This window comes from Gadus morhua, chromosome 16 (assembly GCF_902167405.1).
Source record: "Gadus morhua chromosome 16, gadMor3.0, whole genome shotgun sequence".
NCBI classification, from domain to species: Eukaryota; Metazoa; Chordata; class Actinopteri; order Gadiformes; family Gadidae; genus Gadus; species Gadus morhua.
In genome coordinates, this window is record NC_044063.1 from 28950805 (window position 1) to 28977596 (window position 26792).

A 26792-nucleotide genomic window follows, 5' to 3' on the forward strand; every position below is an offset into this window, starting at 1 on the left:
GTGTATCCTCTGTGACCTTCTGATAATGCGTTGACTTTCTCCTCCAATTCCACACGGTCAATGCTCACTTCTAAATTTACGCTGTATAATTTTTTTGTAGGATTTTTGGACAAGAATAATGACCTACTGTACAGGAACCTGAAAGAAGTATGAAAATTAAACATTTCCTTCAAAGTTGTGTTTGAATGCAATTCGTTTTTTGTACACTCTTTGCACATTTAACAAAATTGAGAACCGGGCTGTGGCTATATAATATAATGATTGTGTGTGTGTGTGTGTGTGTGTGTGTGTGTGTGTGTGTGTGTGTGTGTGTGTGTGTGTGTGTGTTCAGGTGATGTGCATGTCAGAGAACAAGATCCTCACCCAGTGCTTCGACCGGGAGGAGCTGACAGACAAGAAGCGGCCCGACACAGTGAGATGTGTTGTGTTGTCCCACGTCTCTCCCCTGCCTAATGTTCCTCCTTATGTTTCTCACGGTGACACAAACACTGGCATCTTTTCTGGTGGGGTATTTTCCATTCTGCCCGTGGGCCGTGTGACGGGATACTCAACAGAACCCCCCCCACACACACACATCAACACACACACACACGCTTGCCAAGGAATGCCCTCATGGACAAACACGCCCACATTGGCACAAACACACACGCATGTAGAAAGGCGAGAGCATGACTGGGCTGTCCCAGTCAAGGAGCGGTTCACAGTCTCTCTCCTGAAGATAGGATCAGTGCTGTCCCCTCCCAGCTCTCTCTTCTCCTCTCATCTCTCTTTTCCTCCGTCTCCATCCCCATCTCTGCTCCTGACCTGTTGCTGTGTCTCTCTTTCCCCTACCGGTGGGGTATTCCACGGATCCTCATTCTCCTCTCTCCTCTCTCCGCTGTGTCTCCGCGGTACAGGCCGCCACCCAGTTCAAGTCCAGCCTGGCGAAGCTCATGGAGATCCTGATGTCCAAGGAGCCGTCGTACGTGCGCTGCATCAAGCCCAACGACTCCAAACAAGCAGGTACCCGCAGAACGCCTCCTATCCTCTCTCTGGCTTGTTAAATGGGGTAAAACCAAACGGTTTGTTCCACAAAGTTTTTCTTAAGCAAATGATATTGAGATATGCCGGTCAAATTGGTGACAGTGACATCTTATATAATTTCCTTCACCTACAGAATGTTATCTCATTCTTATATAGTGATGTCCTACTGTACATAATTGGATTGGAGTCATTTTTGGTTTGTTCTGGAAGAAAACAAAGACATTTCTATAATCTCGCGTACACCATGATTCCAATATTTACATTCAGTGTAAGTTATTGCACGCAAAACAAAGGGTCGAGACGGCCTCATCAATGGTTACAGTGTTGACCAGTCTATCCAGCCGGCCTTTGTTGGGCCTAGACAGTCAATCTTTGTTGGTTTCAATCCGTCTCTCTGTGGTCGTCACTCCCACAGCCAGCTGCCTGGCATTTCTGACCGATCCTTTGTTTTTCTCCCGCTAGATTCACATCATTTTCGGTCCTCCCCCTATCTAGATATTTTTTTTGTTAGTCCGTTAGCCCTCTAGCTCCTCTGTTAACACTCTGATCTCCCCAGGTCGGTTTGATGAGGTCCTGATCCGCCACCAGGTCAAGTACCTGGGCCTGATGGAGAACCTCCGCGTCCGGAGGGCCGGCTTCGCCTACCGGCGCCGCTACGAGATCTTCCTGCAGAGGTGGGAGGCCTCCCCTCAGCTGGAGCACTCACTTACTCCACTTACTCCACTCACTCACTCACTCACTCACTCACTCACTCACTCACTCAGTCAGTCAGTCAGTCAGTCAGTCAGTCAGTCAGTCAGTCAGTCAGTCAGTCAGTCAGTCAGTCAGTCAGTCAGTCAGTCAGTCAGTCAGTCAGTCAGTCAGTCAGTCAGTCAGTCAGTCACTCACTCACTCACTCACTCACTCACTCACTCACTCACTCACTCACCTCACTCACGCCCCTCACTCTCTCACTCTCTCACTCAAATAAAAGCCAACAATAGTAGTTCCATGCGCCAAAGCCGAATTCACAAAACTACACGTTACAAAAATATTGGATTATTCTGAATTATTGCATTTTAATTGCTCTCAAGTTAAACTTTGTGTGTGTGTGTGTGTGTTTGTGTGTGCGCTTGTATTTAGGTATAAATCCCTGTGTCCCGACACATGGCCCAACTGGCAGGGCAAACTACCTGAGGGCGTGTCCACCCTGGTGAAACACCTGGGATACAAGCCTGAGGAGTACAAGATGGGCAGGTAGGACACACGTAGGCATACAAACTCAACCATGTGAAGATCCCATTCAGAAATATTAGTACTGGAGACTCACTTCACTATACCGCACTAAGTGACTTCACTACACAACAAGTGGATTGTTAGCAACAGTGATAGAACTGTGCAGAAAGCCAATCAGGGAACTTGAATGGTAAGGGTAGAAAGACGGTCCTAGACGGTTAGATAATCAACCTTATTGTGGATCTAATTCTCTACTGCAGATCAAAGATCTTCATCCGTTTCCCCAAAACCCTGTTTGCCACTGAGGACGCCCTGGAGACCAGGAAACAGAGCCTGGGTGAGAACTAACACCGCGTGCATCAACGGATCACTTAGAACAGCGGCTATATGTCTGTTCCTGACTATCTCGTTGTCTCTCCTCCCTCCCTACCTCCAGCCACCAAGCTGCAGGCTGGATGGAAAGGCTACACTCAGAAGACCAAGTACCAGAAACTCAGGCGCTCAGGTAAGTCCCTTTCTGCCTCATGACCACAACATGGTGCCTGTTATGAAGAAGTGATGGAGGAGGTCATGAACAAAGAATAGCTGCCTGTCCACATAGGGCCCTGAGTCTAGCGTTGTTCCAGTGTATATCCCCTTTTACTGGATTTAGTGTCATTGTTGATTGATGTTGTATATTTCATTTAGCCAACCTCGGCTGTAAAGGTTGAGTCTTCTAAAAGTAAATCAATTTACGAAAGATAAGATACAACGTAGCACGGGACCGATTTATCTGACAGGGCGGATTAGATGTGGATGATGATTGAATCTCTGAAAACACTTTTATCTTCATGACAGTTAGGGTCACACAACCAATTATATTCATGACATAACTGTATAATATCTCACTATTGTATCAAGGGCATTAAACGTCAGTTGCTGTTATGTGAGTGTGTTTTGTGAGTTTGTGATTGATGATGTTTTGTAATTAAATGTCTGGGACATAAATGACCATTCACCATTTAGTTAAATAATAAGCTATTCAAAGGCCTATGTGCATGACAGGGTTGGTGAGTGAAGCATGATGAGTGATTAGTTAGGGGGAGAGTAGCATGATGAGGGCTACGGGCGGCAGTAGCTCAGGAGGTAGAGTGGGTTGAGTTCGATCCCCGGCTCGAGTGTCGAGGTGTCCCTGAGTAAGACGTCTCACCTTGACGGCTCCTGACGAGCTGGCTGTTGCCCTGCGTGGTTGACTCCACCGATGGTGTGTGAATGAGTGAATGAATGGTTCAAGGCGCTTTGGATAAAAGCGTCAGCAAAATTCCCTTAATGGAAATGTCTGGTCCGGCCTGCAGCCATTCGGATCGAGGCGTGGTGGAGGGGGATCCTGGCCAGGAGGAGGGCTCAGCGCCGGAGGAAAGCATCCGACACCATTCGCAGGTAAAGAGAGAGGAGGTGTTCTGTATTTCACCAGTAGGGGGCAGGCTTTAAACATCCGCAGGTAGAGAGAGAAGAAGTGTTCTGGAGGTCACCAGCAGGGGGCAGGTTTTAACCATAACTTCACTTCTCCATCGGTCTGTCATGGATGAAAGTAGACAAATTTGACGAGAAGATTTGACAAAGGATTTGTGAAGATCGTTTTTTTCCAAACTGTATTACTCATGGGAAATGGGAACTATTTTATATGATATATGATACGTATTATACCACCAGGTGTGAGTGTGATTAGCCCTTACAACCCGTTTTGAAAATCTTTGAAAAACGTTGCTCATATATCGAGCACACATCTAGGTGAACAGGCCCACTAGGGATGTCAGAAGACGCAGATTTTCAAAACGGATTGTAAGGGCTAATCACACTCACACCTGGTGGTTTAACAGGCCCCCTTTAATCTTTCACATGCACCATTTGATCATGCAGTTTCCCTGAGTACTTTTACCCTGGAAATCACGAGTTATCGCGAGAGCACAACTTGAATTTGCTCAGCGAGTCACTCTGGGAACGTTCAATATACTCACTCCCCGATTGCCCTGGCCCAGAACATTAACCAATCACATCGGTGTATCTGATATAGGCGGGCCAAAAGCGTTGCTGTTTTACTGACCGGATACGGCAAGAATCGTATCTATTGGTTAGCTCCGCTGGTCTGGACACATCACCCCTTGTATTCTTCTGATTGGTCGTAGTGTTATCCAATTGCATGCAGTGATATTTTCAAATGCATGCTTGGTGCTGCCCCTCGAGTTGGGCCATTTTCCTTACTCGTTGCCAGACACTACAGCTTTTTAGATGTGGGTCTGGATATCCAGGCTAGAGTACTTTAACTAATCCTTTAGGGAAATAGTTAATGTCACAGGCGCTCTGATCAAAGGTAGAAAAGGAAGAAAAACGAATAAAAGTTAGAACCATAATGTCTAGAAATTAAATACGCAAGACAAATATCAACACATTACTACGCAAAGACAATATCGAAATAATATCGAAAGATATGCCTGGATACAAAATTGTATATTATACTGTACATTAAGGAGCTATTCCCCGGGTTGTTTTTGTGTATTCATTGATCTCTCTCCTTCTCCCCTCAGATTCATCAGGGGCTTCATCTACCGCCACCAGGAGCGCTGTCCCCAGAACGAGTACTTCCTGGATTACGTCCGCTACGCCTTCCTGATGAACCTCCACCGCAACGCTCCCAAGAATGTCCTGGACAAGAGCTGGCCAACGCCCCCGCCGGCTCTCACCGAGGCCAGCTCCACACACGCGCACAAGCGCACACACGCATGCATGCACACAGGCACACACAAAGATACACATGGGCACACACAGGCATATGCACACGCGAGCACGTACGTGCACGTGCGCACAAACATGCACATACACAGGCACACACACACACACACACACACACACAGAGGCGCCCACAATCACACACATACACAAATTAGGAATATATTTTTTAACCAAGTACCACATGGTGGCAATGACAATGGATTGGCTTATCACGAAAACAGACCAAACACACCCTTGATGCAACCAATATTATAAATGTTTATGTTTTCAACACAAGGTTAATGGTGAATGAACTGCTTTGATTCGTTGTTCTTACCTTGGTGACAATACACTAACGATTGCTTTGCATTCAATGCCTAACTTTCACCTCACATCTTAAAGCACAGGAACAACTAGTGTGATGGAAGAAGGGTGTATTAAGACTTCATTAGGAGTCCTTTATCTCCCTTAGTTTCCTAGTGGGACAGGACCTTGTGATGCTAAGCCTACTCTCTCTCTCCAGGCCTCAGAACACCTGCGCAAGATGTGCATGCAGAACATGGTTTGGACTTACTGCAAGAAGATCAGCCCAGAGTGGAAGCACCAGGTACCACCAGGGGCAGAACACTTTAATATATATATCATGTACAATTCACATGAAAAAAACGTAAATGTCCAGTCTACTTTATAGCCCATTAACTTTTCTTAACACACAGTCCTCTTACTGCCTCAATAGTGGTTAACCATATTCATAGACCTATAATTATCCCTATCTGCATTATATGCATAGAACATTAATATTCATAGCAGTCTGCGCTACAAAACAATATTAACTTGCACTGCGGTAGGTGAATATGGGTTACTTTACGGTGTGCAGTTGTATCGAAACAGTTTGGTTATCGAACAGAGAAACAACCTCAAAAGACGACTTGAAAACATGGCCGTATTAAAGAATGCATACCCAAAAAATCCCCCTCAACTTTACCCTTGGATTCAAACGTCTGTGAATCCCCATTATTCCCACTCATCAGTATAACCCCAAGGTGTTTGGACGTCGGGAGCTCCATCTGGCCAGTGGCTGATGTCCGTGTCAGAGATGGGGTTTAACTTCTCAGTCACATAGTATAACCTAGTGTGTTTGGCACATTTCATGTAAAACTTGGCTCATTATAACTCTCCTACACAACAACGGTGCTAAAAAGGATTTACAAAAGAAGCTGCTTAAATATAGCCTATTTAGATATAGAGGGCTCAGGCTAAGGTCGCAGACTACTCAGACCATATGTATGCATTTTATATTCAATTCTGCCAGGTCCGTTCCCCGAGATGCTACTTAATTCTACACACAGAAATTGACTGCAAATCAAGCCCAAATAACAATTACACTATCATATGAGAACTAAACACAACCACATATTTACAAACATCAACAGAGTATTAATTTCTGTGTAATAGCGTTGATGATGTGAGGGGATTCTCGATGTGTGTGACCAGATGGAGCAGAAGACTGTGGCCAGTGAGCTCTTCAAGGACAAGAAGGACAACTATCCCCAGAGTGTCCCCAAGCTGTTCGTCAGCACCAGGCTCAGTACGCAGACCCCCACTACGCTCTCTCTTCCCATTCAGTTTTTGCTCTCCTTCTATGACCTCCTCTGCATACCCTCTAGATCAGTGATCCTCACTATTTTTTTGACAAGAGCCACATTGGCATTGCAAAATCAAAAGGAGAGCCACTTTTATGACAACATGCTAAGTCACCTTTGCAAATGTGCATTTCTTCATATAAATTGGTGTTACGTCCCAATGGTGTTACGCCATTTTACGCCGTTTTGAAATGGCGCTCCAGATTGCTTCGTTTGAAACCGGCACGGGTTTGTTTGCAAATCAAACATAGAGGGTTCATACCGTGCAAAACAAACAGGAATTCGTCCGTCCACTTCTCTTGAAATTTTCTGTGCTCATCTTATATGCTTCAGTATTTTTCGTTTTTTAATTACACCTGCCGTTTCTCTGCCCGTCCCCTCTCCGATGTCTTCCTGCTGATTTTTGTCCTCAGACTTATTTCCCTCATCCACTCCACTAGCAACACTGTCTGTCTGTTCGTCTGGTTTTTGAGTTCTTTTCTGTCCCTTTTTTATTAAAAACCGGTCCATTTCGTATTTCAGCTGGCAAGCGGAGCGTGCGGAGCTAGCGGAGCTTACGTAGCCCGCCTTTAAATTTTGAGCGGTCACGTGTTGTAAACAATGCCATACGCTTGCGGGCTGCGTTGCCAGGTTTGACAGGTTGACAATTCCCCCTTTAGGGATCATCATCGCCTTCATTAGTTGGGTGAAGGGACAAGTATAATTCAGATGTTTGCGTTTTTGTAGTGCAATGTTGTACGTTTATGAAGCACATTTGAAAAAATGTATTGGCTGTGTTACCACATAGGAAGCTACCATGCGAGCCACCAATTATAGCTTGACGAGCCGCATGTGACTCGTGAGCCGCGCAATGAGTAACGCTGCTCTAGATAAATGGATGTAGAAACAGTATGTTGAAACACAAATCTCTTTTTGACGTAGATGGAGAGGAGATCAACCCCAAGGCGCTGCAAGCTCTGGGCACTGAGAAGATGAAGGTGAACAGTTTGACATTCACAAACAGCTCAACCACCTGCTTCCTCTATATAGGCAGCATTACCTCCGCCCACATTGTGACGTATATGGAAATTACAAAACCAGCGCGAATGACTACTTACTAACAACAACAGAGTTAGGATTAGCCCAACCAACTGAAATGCTAATCAAAAAAGTTCTGAGTCTCTGTACTCCTCAGCAGCGGATAATGAAAAAGCCTTCTTAAAGACAAATTTAAATGTAACCTTGCGTTATGGCTCCCGCTCCTGGTGAAACACTAGGGCTGTCTCTCAATTCAGGGGACGCATCCTTCGAAGGACGCGGTCTATGAAGGTGTGGCCTTCGTAGACCGTGAAGGCCGGACCGAAGGCTGAACAAACGTTTTTTTGAATGAGACGGTCTGGCCTACGGAGCATTTCAAGTTTGTGTGACAAGCCGTTAACATCCTTTACCTTGCGTGACGACGCGCCGCTTCTGTCACCTAGCAACCCTGACAGCTGCGGTTCAAACTGGACGGCGGAGGAGAAATATGGAGCAGTTATATCTGGTCTGGACACAAAAACAACCCGGGGTATAGCTCCTTAATGTACAGTATAATATACAATTTTGTATCCAGGCATATCTTTCGATATTATTTCGATATTGTCTTTGCGTAGTAATGTGTTGATATTTGTCTTGCGTATTTAATTTCTAGACATTATGGTTCTAACTTTTATTCGTTTTTCTTCCTTTTCTACCTTTGATCAGAGCGCCTGTGACATTAACTATTTCCCTAAAGGATTAGTTAAAGGACTCTAGCCTGGATATCCAGACCCACATCTAAAAAGCTGTAGTGTCTGGCAACGAGTAAGGAAAATGGCCCAACTCGAGGGGCAGCACCAAGCATGCATTTGAAAATATCACTGCACGCAATTGGATAACACTACGACCAATCAGAAGAATACAAGGGGTGACGTGTCCAGACCAGCGGAGCTAATAATTATATAAAACATAACATTAATTAGTTTATATGGCTCGTTTTAATGTCGTTGAACTTTGACAATAAAGTTACAAATTTAAAATAGTCCCAACTTTATTTTAATATAAAAAAATGTTTTTACAAAGTTTTGTCATTAAATATGTCATTTGCTGCAACTGCCACTTCCCCTCGCTCCGACGCAATTTCAGAAAAAATCCGACGGGCAATGAATCTTGGGATATGTTGCGCCGTGAAGGATGCAGCCGGTGGATCCTTCAAATCCAGAAAAAGAAGGCTGCATTTGTCGACCGCATTTGAAGGAGCCTTCGAAATGGGACAGCCTTGGCACGTTACAGTGATGCAAACGGCCTTCGAATGCAGCCTTCGAAGGATGCATGCTGAATTGAGACAGAGCCTAGATACCGCCCGACACCCGTTCATCCTGTCCCCTCCCCACTCGGCGGGCGTCCTGCTGTGGAACAGAGGAATGGAAGGGTAATTGGCTAATTGATTGGGAAGTGGTTTGGATGAGCGGCTCTCCAGAAATACGGGCGGCAAAACTATCTGGCCAAATCCTTTCATGAATTATATGGAAGGGAATTTTGTTCGGACACTGCTAGTCTACTGCTTTTAAAGATTACATAAAACATTTATTTGTACGATGTTCATCTCCATGTTAAACCCATCGCTATAAGATAGTTGAAATGGAGTTCAATTGATTGATCTCTCTCTCTCTCTCTCTCTCTCTCTCTCACACACACACACACACACACACACACACACACACACACACACACACACACACACACACACACACACACACACACACACACACACACACAGTATGCGGTGCCTGTGACTAAGTACGACCGTAATGGATACCGGGCCCGGCCCCGCCAGCTGCTGCTGACCGGCGACAGCATCGTCATCGTGGAGGAGGGCAAGATGAAGCAGCGCATCGAGTACGGAGCTCTGAAAGGTCAGAGGTCAACCACAGCCAATAGAGATTAACATCTGGCTAGTTATGATGGGTGGATGGATGGGTACTTTATTCAGTCGAATAATAGCACAATATATTGTAGCAGGCTGTGGGGTTTCCACACTACCAAGTTGAACAGTAAAACCACACAACACAGAGATCAGTTCAAAGTCAAAGGATCATGAAGCAACCCTGCTTAATGATCCTCAGGCTTGCATAGTTTAGGGGAGGAAGTCCATGTAAGGCTTGGGGGTGGAGCCCGCAGGTTGCCAGATATCTCCCTTTAATTACCACCCCTCCCTGCCGTCTGCCACAATATGAATAAAAAAGGTAGTATAAGTGTTATATTTGCAGTCATAATGTATCATATATATTAAAGGACAGTTGTACAGTGTTCCTGTTTGGTTTGCGCCTCCCTCCAGTTTGAGTCTGGAGGTCCTCAGCCCTCCATCTCTCTGTGTCTCAGGTGGGTAGGGGTTGGGGTTGGGGTTAGGGTTAGGTGTTAGGGTTAGGGCTAACAGGTTGAGAACCTCCCTCCAGTCCGACTCTAGCAGCCAGAGGTCCTCAACCTTCTCCATGTCTGTGTCTCAGGGATCTCGGTGAGCTCCCTGAGCGACGGTGTGTTTGTTCTGCACGTCCCGAGCACTGACAATAAGCAGAAGGTGAGGCGGGGCACACATTAACAATAACACTAACACTCGAGGGAGAGCAGAGCATTGACGGAGCTGTTCTGCTCTCCTAGGGGGACGTGGTGCTGCAGAGTGATCATGTGATCGAGACCCTTACCAAAGTGGCCATCTGTGGCGAGAAAGCCGACAACGTCAACATCAACCAGGGCAGGTGAGGACCACTGCGTGTGTCTGCTTGTGTAAGTTGCATGCATTTTGAAATTGTGCGTGGCCTTTTTGTGTCGCCTAGGATTCAACTGTTTAATTAAGCTTATCAGGGACATGGGCCTTAATATATGCAAATACATGGAAAATATCATACATTCTTACACATCCCTGTCCACCAATTATTCACCACAGAATACACACACAGTGTTGCAAAAAGCTGTGTTCCCCTCTTTTCACTAAACTGTCTAACATGTGTCCTGTGTCGGGTTCAGCATCACCTTTGCCCTAAGTCAGGGCAAAGAAGGAGTGATCGACTTCACTCCTGGGTCGGAGCTGCTGGTGGCCAAGGCCAAGAACGGCCACTTGGCTGTGGTGAGTACACAGACTTCTGGTTGATTGGGGTTAGTTGATTGACCTGGATACACTAAAACATCTTTATCTCTTGTCCTGATATAATACCTGAGAAGAAGTGTGACCTATATCCTTGTATCCTTTAAGAATATGTAGAAACCCCAAATAGGACTTTATCCCAGAGCTGTATGAGCAGGGGCTTAGAGAGGGGCCACTCCTTAAGGTTAAATCTAGACCTGTAGGCCATGAAGCACTACACTGAGACGCCCAAATGGAACGTTTTGAAGGGCTAAGACTGACCTGGAAAGAACTACAAGTAAGCGGGGGAGCTTCCATGTTTATAAATAAAAAGCACTGGTACATTAAACTAGAAATATAGTAAATGTAAATAAATACATGTTATGATTCAATATGAATTAAGAACGACTCATGAAATTGGTTGACAACTGTACATTTTCTAGTGCTTTGAATTCAGCCAACCCCAGCTCCCTGTTCGCTTGAGTCAGTCTGCAGGATGGTCGTGCCCTCCCCAATATGGCTGTGACGTCGATTTACCCCAGCAATGGGTTGAGGCAGTAAATATGGCGTCTATGTAAATATGTCTCTGGGCACTAGTAAACATTGTAAGATACACCTGTGTTTTAGACTGGGTATCCCCAGCCCATTCTGCCGGTGATTTGAATTCACCCTAAATAAGGGTCTGCAGAAGAGCTTTAAGTTTCTTTCTGCTTCCGATACGTTTTTGCGGGAGCCAATCACCAAGCTGGCTTTTCCTCCTGGCGTGCTACTGGATGGTTTAACACAATGACAACAGGGAAGCGACGGCAAGCAACCAATTGCGTACAGAGTCGTTTGAACTACTCTAATCACGCCTCTTGTGCTGAAGAAAATGACAGCAGCCTCCCCAGACCAACGTGCAATCTACGATTGAGCCTGGTCCGGCAATAGCCAGGCTACCTGTGTTTAGCTCTACTACTACTCCTTTGTGATTAAGGGCTATCATAAGAAACAAGTATTGGCTTTGAGTTTGTACCTCACCTATGTGAACCCCATAGGAGATTAAACGATAATTGTAATGAACAGGTAATCACCTAGTGCATATTCACAGCTGAACATTATAGTCTGAAACGTAACAATCTCTTGTTTTGCTTTTTTGGGGCTGTTTACATTTGCCAATGGGTATTATGTTTGTATTAAAGGCAACTACAAACTCCATAAAGAGACTTATTTATAAGACCAAGAAAAGTGAAGCAATGAGTTAGGAAGATCAAATACTGAATAAAAAAAATACTATTTTTAAGTCACTTTAGGAAAGCTGATAAATGGAAGATTGTATGATTGTAAGAATGTATGTTGGAATATTGGAATTTGTATTTATTTTTTATTGATTTGGTGTGTAAATTACCAAATATAAATTAATAGAAAAGGTCAAAACAGACTCCAGATAAAGTGTGTATCCACAGTGACCTCTTGACCTCTTGATTTTCAGACCGCTCCCAGACTCAACTCCAGATGATCGCTTCGGGGACAAACCCACTCTGGAGGGAACACGCCCACTCCCCTAGCCTTTTTGATCCACCAATCACGTGATCGCAGTGACCACTCTGCCTTAGCCAATGAAACGACAGCTTCCAACGACATGAAAACAAAAGCTCCGTAAAACGAATTGATATATTTATGTTTATTTTTTGGGGGTTATTTTGGGTATTAATACTGATTCTGTTTTGAGTTTCTGATTTTTATAAATAATACACATATATATATATATATATATATGAAGCCGAGCAATAACCTATTTCGTGACATTTCCTTGCGCTTTTGTAGCATCCTAACTATGGGAATGACTGTGGAAACCAATTGGGGAAGGTAATGGCGTCTCGTCTAGTTTGAGGGGGTAAAATGTGTTACTAAGTAGCCTGTTGCTCTTTCCTTCAGTTTGTTTGGACTGCTTTACCAGCTTGTTTGCCCCTTTCTGACACTCGTTTAATGACAGCCTGTTCCCTGGCAGTAGTAGGAGACAGAGCTGATAGTATGTAGGCTGCGGGAAACAGAATAAATCAAGCTTTAGGAGGCCAACGTCATACTATCCCATGATGTGCTCATCTATACAGTGAGGGGTTGGAGAAATAGAAGGGCCCTAAAACCTAAAACTGTGACTATGTACTATCACAGTAGTATGCATTTTCTGATGTAATCCTGAATATGCTTCAAGTGAAAGACCCTGTACGTAGAACAAATTGAGATAGAGCAACAGCATACCACGGATGCTTAGGAGACCAACGGATGTGAGGAACGTGTGAGAGAACGTCTGAGAAGGAAAAGGAAAAGATGAAAAGATGAGAATGTGTTGACTTGTTGCCAAATGTGCCTTTTGAGCGTGGCTTGGTCCATGTTAACTTAGTTCTTGGACAATTGTAAACTGTGACACTAAGTGCTGAATCTGACGGGAAACAGAATCTCAGCGGGCCGAGGAGCCAGGGGAGGGAGCAGACCACAAAGCAGATCAACGCTTTACATGGCGTACAACGCCTATTGCGTCTGTCGTGCGCTACAGCTACATCGTCCCCTGAACACTTTCGTTGAGTTACAATCTTGTCCTGGTAAAATAACTCCTTGTCATACCCATGCCTTCCTTCGTTGTACAACCCCCCCCGCACCCTTCGCCTCACAAGCCTTGTGCAGACGATTCCGAAGAGCTTTTGTTGAAAGAAAATAGAATTGATTTTCTAAATAGTTGTGATGCTAATAGAAGCGGTTATGAACCCCTCCACCTCTGGGGTCCTGGGTTGAGATTGGCACAGTAGAACCTGCACTCGCATGCTAAAAGCCAAAGAAGTTACTTCTTGGCTTTTGATTTACAGTGATTCTGTGTATGATGTGGGGTTTTAAGAGATGCAAAATGCAGCTCGATTTGGTTTAATAGTGAAGAACGTGCAAAGAGATTTTTGATTATGAAATGACCCGTGTGTGTGTGTGTGTGTGTGTGTGTGTGTGTGTGTGTGTGTGTGTGTGTGTGTGTGTGTGTGTGTGTGTGTGTGTGTGTGTGTGTGTGTGTGTGTGTGTGTTTGAGAGAATGGGGGGGGGGGGGGGGGTACTATACTGCCAAAGCTCCGCAAGTTGTGTAATAGGACGTTGTAACAATTTTCACTTCCAGCATCATACTCCAATCTGTGTGAGTTGAATACCCTGATTATTTAATCTGACTGTTATGGCTCAACAATGTCAGCTTTACTATTAAAAACAATCTTAGGTTGTGTATCTATTAATTTACTGAAGCACATGTGCTGTTTTCCTTCTGAATTACTGTACGCACCAACCAATGTATAGTGATGTCAGCTCTAATAAATAAGACCATGATATATTTGACAAATAAAGTGTAAAAATAAACGGTAAACAGGCATTCATGTTGTCTGTTGAAGAAGACCACGGAGACCTAAATCAGATTCACTTCACAGGCTGTAAAGGTGTTTACAAGTGGATGAAACACTTCGCTTGTCTTTTCATGCTTATTGTAAAAAGGGTAAATAATGCAGTGGCAAATAATCCGTTCAAAGTGTTGAATGTGGTTTGATGGAACCACATGAGTCGGGGGAACGTGTTTTATGTAGTTCTTCCTCTCTCCACTAAGCGCCTCCCTCAGCCTAAACTTCAGGATGTTTTCATCTTCAGTGGGTCTCATGCAGGGTCTGCTCTCTGCATATGGCCCACCTTTATTTCCTGGAAGTACAAGCTTGTTCCTTACCATGTTCTTTTTGTTCCTCTCTTGCATTTGTTGAGAAACTGACGCTCATCTAACACATTCATGAACACAGCTTTACTATTCTGTAGACTGCACACTGCTATGCAATAGATAGGATTCAATTCCTCAGCATTATTTTATAAATCTAAGACTGTGTATTAAGTGATTATTTGGGCCTAGTGTAAAATATTGACCATGCATTTAGCAGCACTGTACTGTTCTGCCATCTTTTATAACGCACTGTGTTTACTAATTGTGTACCAGGCCACATGTTGTGTTTTTACTATGTTTTGTGTCTGACCAAACTAATTGTACCTTTAGAGATTATCTCCTAACCTGTTATGTTAACTATCTTCTTTGTTTCAAACGTTACTCGACTGTTTTTCTCCTTACCTTTTATTATTTATTTAACCATTTCGCCGCTTGCTGATTGGTCGAACGCGTCTCTAGCTCAGCGGCTGGCCAATGACAGCGCATGCTTGTTTGTGCGGTCGGTCCTCTCCGATGTATAAAAAGAAACAGGAACGCTGATGCAGGAAGAATATGGATCGATGCCGAGAATCAAGGCACCACCTGCACGACTAAATCCACCACTGTTCATGTGTTGCTCCTTCGACGGTGAACCCCAGGTCTTCAACGGACACAGTCACTCCGTGGTGAGAGACCCTCGCGAGTGTCCTCGGGTTTAAGGATCTCAGGTAGGTTCCTCCAGCTGAAGGATGCTCTCAAACCTCTCTGTGTGGGAGCCGTTATGCAAGGCAGCGCATTAAGTTAAATAACATTCACTGAGGCGTTCTGATAGGCTATAGTGATCCACACCATTTCACATTGTGTGATCTTCAAATCAGAGTTATTAAGTATAAAGGAATGTGACATTTGTGTTATTGTGAAGAAGTGCACCAATTCACTCGTGACTCGTATTTTTATTTATTTTTGATTCAGTCCTGTCGAGTAGGCTAACAGTATGGATATTCATTGTTCTTCCTACTATTACTATACATTCAACACCGATAACCAGTCCAGGGATCCACTTACCCTCACCCTGTTCATGCAGAATAGAGCAGCTGATCACAATGATAACATAATGCGTAATGCGTGTTAGGCGAAAGGTTGACAAGACCCGTTATATCACTTACCAAATCTTTATTAATTTCTCGACTATCATTGCAGGCTATATTAATCGGTTAATGATTTCAGCCAGAGGAATATTATCTCATTGGTTCAGGTCGATCTTGACATGACCCGTGGGCCCGGTGTTGTGCTATACACCCCTATTGTGACATGTTGTCAATCTAAAATGACGCGCACGTTAAATTAATTAATTGGCATCCTCGAGAGCGCGTGGACGCGGAGCCGCGGGTCCGAGAGCAGAGAGAGGCCAGAGCAAGCATATCGCGCCGCACTGGTTCGAACCGGCTGGAACATAAGCTCACGTGCAGCAATTCCAAGAGCCATGTCACTTTCGACCAATAGAAGAAGCCCACGGATAAAGGGTCCACCCATCAGACACACAGAGGGCGAGCCGTCCGTCTCTAGTGCGCAGTCTGCTGCTGGCACGCTCCTGGGTCTCTCAGCTGTTGTGTGTTTGGGAGAACTTCCCCTTCTGCACGTCATTAGGAGAACGAAGAAACCATGACAGCGACCCCTATTTCCAAAGCATATGTTGGCCATTACACTTCATGTTTTCTCCTCAATTGGTGTTCCGACTTCCCAGTTTGGCTTTAAGTATCAGCAACAACTCTTAGAAGCACATTTGGCTTCTTTTATTCTAATGATTATAAAACCACAGTTGACTGAACACATTCCCACGTATGTCCTCCCTCCAGGTTCCTTCTCCCTCAACTCGGACCAGGCCCCCTGTTGTTCATCCCTCCCCCGGCTGCTATGGCCCCCTCTCTGGCCACGGCCTTCTCGCGCCGCTGGTGGATGGCGGTGACGGCGGTAGTGGAGAACCTGCTGTTCTCGGCAGTCCTGCTAGGCTGGGGCTCCCTGCTCATCATGCTTAAGTCGGAGGGCTTCTACTCCTACCTGTGCCGGGGACCCGGTGAGCCAGGCTCTTTGTGTCCAATAGGAACCATCTAAAACCTTCAGCCGTGCTGCCACTCCATAATCGCCCCTCAGATTGTACTAGTTGCCATGTTGGCATGAACTGTGACCCTGTAACATTTGAGCTGCTGCCACCTTTCACTGTATTTTGGAGTCTATATTAAATGTTTCATTGGGGGGGGGGGGGGGGCAAATTATTCATGTAGACGAATTTTTGAAGTCGACGAGTCGTCCCAGCTCTAGCCTCCAGACGATATTATGAATCACAAACGACTTTGTCGGGTTCTCCGACGTCTCTGGTTCTTCCACTTCCACATCAATCTGAAGTAGACTGAACCGCCTGCTGCCTGCTGCCGGGCGGTGGTGCCTCGCGGCAACCGGCGGCAGGCAGCATGTCGCAGTACATGTAGGCCTACTTCAGGGAGTCAAAGCCAAAGTTCCTTTCCCCCAATTCCTTCTCAACTATGGCTGAGATAACCCCAAATACAGTCTTGTTGTGGAAATGCAAGAGACGTCAAAGAACCGACGTGTTATGCGCCATAACACCAACAGAAACACTTGCGTGTGTAATCACACACACACATGTGGCGCTCGCACGGTCGTGTCTCATTGGTGGGCCAAATACTCTGGGCGGGCAAGGAGGAGAAAGGGGAGGAGCTTAGAGCCTTTATGACGACTAATGGGACAACATTCCAAATCAGCGCGTTTGAGCCTCCGTTTGTTCAAAGGCGAGCAGAACACCTAGTGCTCGTTTTACACTAAACGCAAGTTTTAGCCACTGGGGGACCATAGGCAGGCTAGGGGAACTCATATTTATGGTATAAAACCTCATAAAGTAAGATTTTCATGCCATGGGACCTTTAACCCATCTTTAGAGGGCTTGGTGGGGTGGGGCTGGGCGGGGGGGCGTAGAGAATAGGCCCTTCCAATTTCCCCCCAAAAAAAGTACTGAACATGCTTTGTGTCGTGTGTGTGCATGCATTTGTCTGTGTGTGTGTACGTGTGTGTGCGTGTTTGTGTGTGCGTGTGTTCATGTGAGTGTGTGTGTGTGTGTGTGGATGCGTGTGTGTGTTTGTGTGTGCGTGTGTGTGTGTTCATGTTTGTGTGTGTGTGCACATGTTTGTGTGCCTTTGTGTGTGTGTGTGTGTGTGTGTGTGTGTGTGTGTGTGTGTGTGTATGCATGTATGTATGTGTTTGTTTGTTTGTTTGCCTTTCCGTCTGTGTGTATCTGGACTTGAAGGAAACCATATTTCCATGTTTGCTCAGTATCCACTAAGCTCGTCATTAATCCGACGCATCGACCCCAAGGATGACACTGCACAAGGACAATGCCGCTCGCTGGACTTATGTTTAATCTGTCCCATTAAACCTGCCATCCCTAGCAATCCTCCAACACACACACTATCTAGGTCACATTTTGCTGGATGCCCTTTTATCAAGTCATTGAGATGGACGTCAATTCTTCTGCATCCCCGCATTACCGCTGAGTCATCCACTTCTTAAACCGATGCACTCCTCCCTGTCGACACACACACTCCCAGAGACCAGTTCAGCTCTCAGCATGTTCGTGTTGACAAACAGGGCAGACCAGTCATAAGGCTGGCTTCCTGCTGGTAGGATGTGGGCCACCATAAACCACCAGATCATATATCTTGAAGACATATGATGTCTTTCTGTGTAGAAGGAGGTTGTTGTTTGGTGGTTGTTTGTTGAGATGAGGGTTCTGAGAGGTGCTCAGAGATCCATCATCCAGTACAGTCTGGATCCCCACGTATCACCAGGGGCCTCATGTACTAAGGTTGCGTACGCACAAAAACGTGGCGTACGTCCTTTTCCACGCTCACGTTCAGATGTACAAAACGTGAAATGACCGTAAAAATGTGCGGTCCCCACGTCAGCTCCAGAGCTGTCGTACGCACGTTTCTACAGCTATTGTTCCTTTGGCGACACTTAGAGGTGACGCTGGGAAACTGGGAAAAAAGGTGAAAACCATGACTCATCAGAGTGATTTGCACATCAGAGACACACTAATGAACGATTAACACACCTTGCAATTATATGGGTGGCTATAAAAGCATGCGGAATGGATGAAGAAAATTGTTTTAAAAATGGCTGCGTTAGCGTTGTTAGAGGAAATCGCAAATGGTCAAATCCGAAGGGAACGTATATTTAGGGAACGCGAGGACTTACTCGCAAATGATGATGATTGGCTCATGAGCCGATTTCGTTTCCCCAGGCCAGTATTACTGGAGCTGTGCGCAGAGCTGCGGCCGGCCCTAGAGCGCCACACAGCCAGGAGCCAGGGGTTGTCCGTGCCCACACAGGTGCTGACCACGTTGGGGTTCCTGGCAACAGGGGCCTTCCAGCGGGAGCTGGCCGATCGGTCAGGAGTGTGCCAGTCCACCCTGAGCCGAGCCATGCCAGCTGTGTGGGACGGAATCATCATATGAGATTAATATGAGTCCAGACCGGCCTCATATGCATTAATGCATTAATATGAGACAATTAATGCATTCAAAGCCGAGCCACGCCGCTTTGCCCTGTGAATTCAGTGGCAGCGCAAATATAGCAGCAAATACGTTACATTCTTAACCCAGCAGCGGTGTTGTTCAGATACTGATTAAATGGGTTTGTTAACCATGCGTAATAGTATGGCTCCATGAGTATGCGCACACGTTCTATGTGTTCTTCATCTCTGGGCACTGCGTCCCTTTATGTTTTGCAGCGGTTGCATTTGTTCTCTGTTAAAATACATGGTTAATGTATTATTTTGGAGTTAATAAATTTGAAAAAAAAAACAGGAACACCACTAGTTTCTGGCTACGCCACTGGTGTCACCGATCAAAGCGGCCACTCTCAAATCGAAGGGGGAGAGTTCCCCCACTCCCGTCCCCCCTCCTGTTTCGGTCACGCTTCGGCGGTGGGCAGAAACCCTCTGCTTCACCTCCACCTTGAAGTCTGACCACTTTTTTTTAATTTCAGAGTGTGTGCGCTGCTGAGACCCCACTGCATTGACGGCCTCGCAAACACGCTCCCACTCATTTCTCTTTTGTTTAGCATTTATCCCTGTTGACAGGGTACCAAATAACATATGCTTGCGCATTTCTACCTCGTGGAGCAAAATCTCGAGCTCGGACTCCGTGAAGTTGCGTTTTTTAACTCTGTTCATGGTGCCAGGTGATCGGATTAAGAGGTGAATCTCAGGTCCAGAGGCCTATTTAAATGAAATTGCATATTTAAATGAGGGCGTGGACAGGGAGGAGTTTGGCACCTCGGCATATGCGCTCAATTCCACGTTGATTGAGATGTACAAAAGAAACGTGCTTGGATCCATGCGTTCGCACACTTTGATACATCTGAATTTATTTGTGCGTAAGACAGTTTCTGGGTTTTGGCGTACGCCAAGTTTCAGTATGAAATCCACGCAAGTCTTAGTACATGAGGCCCCAGGTCCTTCACAGCTTCATGGTGAATGCTGTTACATTCCTGTGTGTTTGTAAAAATCAAAGCTGTGAGGAAGTAGCTATGGGGCTGGTGGTTAGTTTACCCAACAGAGTTAACAGTAGCTGAGTAGAACAGACTTGAATATAAATAATAGACTGCTCATCATTATTAACAGCATACATATTAAATGCATATTCGACAATAAGTATTTTGAATAAATAACAAACCAAAATGGAAGTAAGAATTATATTGTAAAGGCCTACTTATTCAATCATTGGTCATTGTGGATTCTAAGTTGTTTCCAGATCAGTTTGGCAAGTCTGGTATTGCTATTTTTTCTCCTTGGTAAGAGTCAATGATCAGTTCATGGTGCACATTCAAATTAGTTCCAGCTACAATCTAAATCTATATACAATTCTACATCCTCCCCATCATCGTCACTACAACTGTTGTCATGGAAGCAAAGCCATGGACAGCTTGGGTTCGTCATTAACTGGTCATCAAGGGTCTCACAGCAGGGACTGTGTTTGACCTCAAACAGTGCACGATTGACACAGCAAACAATGGTAGGGCTGGAGGTATGCAGAAGGGGAAAATAATACATTTACAAGGGTAAAATAAAGCAAACAAAAGGAGTTTTATAAAACTCAGCTGGTGCACCCCCTTCCTAATGTTGGTTCAATTAGAAGATTTACACAATATGTTCAAATTAAATTGGTCTGTTAGTGTGTGTGGTCACAGACCCAGGTCTGATCTGAGCAGCTGTTAATGAGTCAGCTGAATGAACCTTCGCTGGAACAGACTATGTTACCTTCTGTTTGCCAAAAACCAAGAGCAGTCGGCACCGTGTGTGGAACCAACACACACGCACACGCACACGCACACACACACACACACACACACACACACACACACACACACACACCTCAAATCACTCCACTAGAAATGGAAGAGTGTTTTCCTAGAAAATGGTTTGGAAGGATTTCATTGGCTGAAGTTTGAATTCAAACAATGAATACCTTAAGTGAATTTACAGTAAAAGAAATGTACATGTTGAACTAGGAGGACCATATTCCAAAACAAAAAAACCCTCCAGTCCAACAAAAACCTTGGCACATGATGACTACCACTCATTCTCCTCTGGCCCTCCTCTTCTCGTCAACATCCTGATTTCACAAGACAGAGGGAGACGCTGTTGTGTGTGTCCTAAAGGCTCAAGTGCAAAACAACATTCAGTTGACGAGGCCTTGCCTCACTCCTAATCTCTCTCTCTCTCTCTCCGCCTCTTTTTGTCCCTTGTTCTCCTCTCTTTTTCAACTGGCGCACTCTCTCTATCGCTCTCACAGGAGGTGTCATGCCAAATTTGTACCGGCTGCCAAATTTGTACCGGCTGCCAAATTTGTACCGGGCACGTCAACAGTTGTCAACAACTGATTACGTAAGGGTTGTCCGTTGCCGGGCAGGTTTCAAAAAACATTCGCGCTCATGTTGCCAAAGACGAAATAACATAATACAGATAACGGATCGCTAGATAACACTTGTTTTTACTTTATATTTGTATTGTATTTAATTGTTTAATCAAATTTAGCTAGTAAACTGAATGTTTAAAGCGGGTTTCAAAAAACCTTCGCGCTCATGTTGCCAAAGACTAAATAACATAATACAGAAAACGGATCGCTAGATAACACTTGTTTTTACTTTATATTTGTATTGTATTGAATTGTTTAATCAAATTTAGCAAGTAAACTGAGTGTTTAAAGCAGGTCAAGGACGAAATAGCACAATACAGATAACGGACAAGTGCGAATGAACGAGCTTGAAGGTTCGCGAATGTTTGTAAACCTTTCACGTCATTCGACGACGCGATCATCTGTTGCCAGGCAGGTTTGGAATGGATTACGTATGGATGACGCGCCCGGTACAAATTTGGCAGCCGGTACAAATTTGGCATGACAGAGGCAATAAAACCACTTGTTTTTCTTTATCTGGGGTTTCCTCTAAAAAGCCTGGGGGCTGAGATTTTGGGGGTGTGTGTGTGTGCAACTCTAGTGCTTACGTCCCATTTTGTGGTATTCATATATGTATAAATATATATATATATCAGAGGGTCATATGGTATCCCTGACACAGGATTCAACATTCGTTCAGTTGTTCATCAGTTGCTCAATGCACATCTTTATTCTCTTTTTTTCTTTATACTCTATCATGACTAATGCTTTTCCTGTTTCCTAGGCAACGACTCCAGCTACAACCACTCTCAGGACCAATCAGAGGTGGAGGAGGAGTTCCTGGCAATGAAGGGCTGGCCCATCTGCAAGCAGCAGGATGAGATGCTGAACCTGGCCTTCACAGTGGGCTCCTTCCTGCTTTCCTCCGCCATCACCCTGCCTCTGGGCATCGTCATGGACAATATGGGCCCAGGAAGCTAAGGCTGCTTGGCAGGTGATTGGCCATTGGGATCACACCCCTGCAGTGATTGGGCGATTCATTTGACTCCGCCAGTAAACGTATAATAACACACCACCCAGCTTTTCTTGCCATTGTTTGGCATCTCTTTCTTTCAGACTTGCAAAAACAAAATGCAAAAGAGCATGAAGGAATATAGTCTCTACCACCTGACGCTGTTGGTATATGCAATCTTTGGGATTATTTATTGTTATTTATTATTTATTGTTAAATGTTTTCAGTGCCTGCTTTGCCTTCTCCTGCCTCCTCATCGCCTATGGAGCCAGTGACCCGACCAGTATGTATCTCTGCACTGCAATACGTTAACATACATCATCTCTTTGGGCTCTTCCCCCTCTGAGCGAGGCTGTGTAATAACATAACAACATGAAGCGACGCGGTGACTACTGACCATTAATAATGTCAATGTGGAAAGCAAACCTGAGTTAGCTGCTTGTCTGTCACCTCTGACCTCTCTTTCTTCCCTTGTGTCAGATCTCTCCATCCTCATCTTCTTCGCCCTGGCAATGAACGGTTTCGGGGGCATGTGCATGACCTTCACGTCGTTGACCGTGAGTTCTGTCATGTGAACATATATATCACCAGTGATGTTGGTTTTCAATGTAGTGAGTCCCCGGGACCCACAGGTGGCGAGTTGGGTGGGTCCCTGAGAAATTCAATGTGTCCCGACTCCCCAGTTTAAAAAATGTGTTTCTTTTTTATTATTATTCTATTTCTTAAATTAAATTAATAGTGTTAAACTCCTTGATGGTGGTATGATATGGTTAGAGCTGGAGTACTCAACCGTTCATGTTTAACACTAGAAACGCCGGGGCCATTTTTACTTACTCCTAGCGCCGCAAGAGGGGTCAAATGACCCCTGGGTAATTTTAATGAGAGGCTGTGCATTTGCACATAATGATCACTAGGTGGCGCCAATGAGCTATTACCGCGCGAGCGCCACATTTGTGTGTGTGTGTGTGTGTGTGTGTGTGTGTGTGTGTGTGTGTGTGTGTGTGTGTGTGTGTGTGTGTGTGTGTGTGTGTGTGTGTGTGTGTGTGTGTGTGTGTGTGTGTGTGTGTGTGTGTGTGTGTGTCACAAGCCTAGTCCTCACGATTTTGTCATAAATGTACATATATTCAATCAGAAGGATTGCAAAAAAATCCTGTTTGATTTGCTCATTCGACACGAATGAGCACAGCATCGAGCAGTGGAAACGTGGGTTTATTTACTATGAAGTTCGTATTTTTAATTGTTGAAATGAAATCAGCGGTGACGAGCTAGTTGTTTTGGTAGCGGCTAAATTAGCATGTCGCGATACTTTGTACAGGGGATCACGTCTGCGCCGAGTAGATGCGCAGAGGGTTGAAACAGCGCTTGTCCGATCTGCTCACAAGAAGGTTTCTTTGGCCAGTTACTGTGATTAAACACGAGTTGTTTAATGTTCACTATGTATCGTTTTTCATGGGGAAAATGAGATGCGTCCCCGGGACGCATGGATAGTGAGTTTAGTGCGTCCTTTCAGATTTTAATGCGTCAGGGACGCAGGACGCGTACCTAGCAACATCACTGTATCACTGGTGTTTAACAACTCCAAATCCCATGGTTCCCTGTTAATAAATGAAAGTAGAATACAACTGTATTGTCCACACGAGGTGGACAAGTGCCTTGGCTTCACTTTGCATATGCATAAATACATAAGAATATTACGCATAGACACCGTTAAAAAAACATTAGAAATTATTAAGAAGCAGCAATATGCTGCAGTAACCAGAGTTATGCAGAAACATTGTGTAATGACTGTGCAAGGTAAATGATGGTTGAGGTGTGCCGCAGCCGTAACGTTGCCGTAACGCGTCCGGTGGAATCAGGCCTTCAGGCCTTGAGAAAGAGGAGTGGATTAGTGGTCAAAGGGCGGCTGGGTGAAAGGCTGAGGGACAGAGGGAGAGAGGGGGGCAGAGGGAGGGAGAGGGATTTGGTTGTAGAAAGAGAGGAGGGGGGTACTGGGTGGGACAGCCTCAGCCCCTGGATGATGTCATCACTACAGAGAAATTGCTCAACGTGAGAGTTGAGAAAGAGAGAGTGAGAGGGAGAGTTAGGCCCAAATAATAAAGGGACAGAAAGAGAGAGTTGAAAGAGAGAGAGGCCAACACTAATGATGTATTATTAAGTTTTGCTCCATGCTCTGGGTACTAAAAAAAGACCCCCCTGATGATTAATTCATCTGCGCAAAGAGCACATTGTGATCCACGGTTTGAATGTCCGAACATATTTTGATGTCTGATGGTGATAGTTGGGTCCCCTACACGGCCATGGTCAGGGTGAAACATTACAGACATAAGAATGATCCAACTGCTCAGCTCCCACGGCATAGAGTGGTCTGCGCCTGGGCTACTGCCTCATTCTGAGAGCCACCATACCCCTATTTCCACTATCTGGTGTCCGGTTTTGAACTCCCTGGAAACCAAAAGAGTCTGGAGGACTGTAGTAGGAGTCACACACTGCTCTCTCCCTGGTGTCTGCCTCTCTCTCTCTCTCTCTCCCTGCATGTCTCCCTCTCTCTCTCTCCCTGGTGTCTGACTCTCTCTCTCTCTCTCCTGGTGTCTCCCTCGCTCTCTCTCTCTCTAGTGGTAGAAGCCTATAAAGTTTTTGTGTGCTCCCCTTCCACCATACATGGGGCAGACTGGGACAAAAGATCGTTTTGGACCATACCGGCCCAACACATTCGACAACGCACACCTTTTCAGTCTTTTCGGTCTCTTGAATGTGTATACCAACTGTGCAACTCATTAAAACCACGTACCTCATGCCATGCAATGAGTTAATGGGAATCAGAGAGAGTGGAAATAATAAATACTTTGAAGGTGTAGCTATCAGTGGCGGAACAACTTTATGAAGGGCCCTGGGGCAGAAATGGGTCAAGCCCCCCCCTTCCCCCCCAAAAACCCCCCCCCACACACACACACGCACACGCACATGCACACACACTGCCTGTCTGTGGCCTATGTCAGTGAGAAGAATGGAGAATGGAGTGCAACACTGTAGGCCTACATTAAATTCATCATCAGTATTCTTCTCACTTTCAGGTACACATAGGCTGTTCTCATTACTAGAGTTTACTTCCTGATGCCAACCCTCCCCATTAATCCAGGCTTCGGACCGGCACCTAGCTGAACTTGCCCCCTTAAGTGGCTGGGTTAGGCTAAACTGTAAACATATATTACAAAGATTCCAACTAAATGTTAAGAGGATATGTATTGTTAATATAGACAACTTTAAACATGGCGGCCAATTTCTGATGTTGCCATGGGAAATATTTTATTAGCTATATGGGGCGGTCTGAAAGTATCACCAGACATTAAAAATACGTTTGAAATACACTCATGTGAAGAGAGAGGAGTTAAAACACGTCTTCGTTAATTATAGCGCCCCCTAGAGGTCAGTGGTCACCAAATTCATGAGTGTCCGCATGATGATATCATGGGTCCATGTACCAAGATTGGTTATGATATGTCAAAGGGCTGCTGAGATATTGGCTTACTTCCTGTTTGGCGATTTCGCGGTCAAATTTGATTGGCTGTAGTGGCCAAACGGTTTTGAATTTGAGCAATTTTTCGATGTTTCTTATCAAGCATTGCCTGAAGATCATGTGTGCCAAGTTTCGAGATGATTGGACAAAATTTGTGATAGGATATGCATTTTGAAGGTTTTGACATAAACCAAGATGGCGGAAAATCCATCATGGCGCAAATCGACGACATAGGGTGCGTTGAACTCGGCTTGGATCAAGGAATCCAATGATACCTTGTTTGTGAATATTGGATGAATGGGTCAAAAATTATAAACATGAATGCCTGTCCAACTGTGACCTGTTGGTGGCGCTAGAGCTGATGAATTTGAAATTTGCTTCATGGGCTAATGGGACTGTCCTGAACCAGTGTGCCAAATTTCGCCACTTTTCACCAAGGCTGCCATAGGGCTGCCATAGACTCCCACTCAAGGATAATAATAATAGGAAAACGTACGAAAACAATAGGGTGTCTCGCAACTTTGTTGCTTGACACCCAAAAATGAGTCACAAATGTATTCCTCTTCAAGATTGTTTTCGGGATTTCATCTCATAGATTTATTATTTTTAAATTTTGACTCCCACCATGATCAAATAATATATTTAACCTACCTTACACGGGTATATAAACATAAATTTCGACTTCAATATTGTCTTTGGAGTTGGTTATACTAGCGGTTTGAGGAAATATAGACTAAAGTATGTTAGGGTAGATGCACTTCAGTGAGAAAACCCATTACCCCGATTGTGATTGGGCCAGTCCAGTGTCAATCGGGCCACTGATCAACTGGTTTTATGGGCCGGTCAGACCAACATATAAAA

General features: G+C 45.0%; 2 protein-coding genes and 1 long non-coding RNA gene across 5 annotated transcripts in view; all 3 read left to right on the forward strand.

The window, feature by feature from the left end:
- The window catches only part of LOC115561789 (unconventional myosin-Ic), a 79649-nt gene extending 65527 nt beyond the window's left edge, over positions 1–14122 (forward strand). For all 3 annotated transcript variants that reach the window (XM_030382022.1, XM_030382023.1, XM_030382024.1), the window contains 17 exons: positions 101–147; positions 332–412; positions 897–1002; positions 1580–1697; positions 2146–2259; positions 2499–2575; positions 2675–2743; positions 3573–3657; positions 4803–4962; positions 5510–5593; positions 6481–6574; positions 7551–7606; positions 9406–9541; positions 10133–10203; positions 10284–10381; positions 10650–10749; positions 12218–14122. In XM_030382022.1, the coding sequence (XP_030237882.1) occupies positions 101–147; positions 332–412; positions 897–1002; positions 1580–1697; positions 2146–2259; positions 2499–2575; positions 2675–2743; positions 3573–3657; positions 4803–4962; positions 5510–5593; positions 6481–6574; positions 7551–7606; positions 9406–9541; positions 10133–10203; positions 10284–10381; positions 10650–10749; positions 12218–12244 (1523 nt within the window). In that variant the 3' untranslated portion in view covers positions 12245–14122. The remainder of the gene's footprint in view (positions 1–100; positions 148–331; positions 413–896; positions 1003–1579; positions 1698–2145; positions 2260–2498; positions 2576–2674; positions 2744–3572; positions 3658–4802; positions 4963–5509; positions 5594–6480; positions 6575–7550; positions 7607–9405; positions 9542–10132; positions 10204–10283; positions 10382–10649; positions 10750–12217) is intronic.
- Positions 7613–8450, forward strand: LOC115561791 (uncharacterized). Its single transcript, XR_003979972.1, has 2 exons — positions 7613–8175; positions 8352–8450. It is a non-coding gene; the product is annotated as an uncharacterized LOC115561791 (long non-coding RNA).
- A 145-nt stretch (positions 14123–14267) lies between the features above and the next one.
- The window catches only part of LOC115561790 (large neutral amino acids transporter small subunit 4-like), a 30887-nt gene continuing 18362 nt past the window's right edge, over positions 14268–26792 (forward strand). The window contains 6 exon segments of the mRNA XM_030382025.1: positions 14268–15165; positions 16294–16511; positions 22190–22363; positions 22366–22399; positions 22645–22700; positions 22898–22974. Of these exon segments, the coding sequence (XP_030237885.1) occupies positions 16352–16511; positions 22190–22363; positions 22366–22399; positions 22645–22700; positions 22898–22974 (501 nt within the window). The 5' untranslated portion in view covers positions 14268–15165; positions 16294–16351.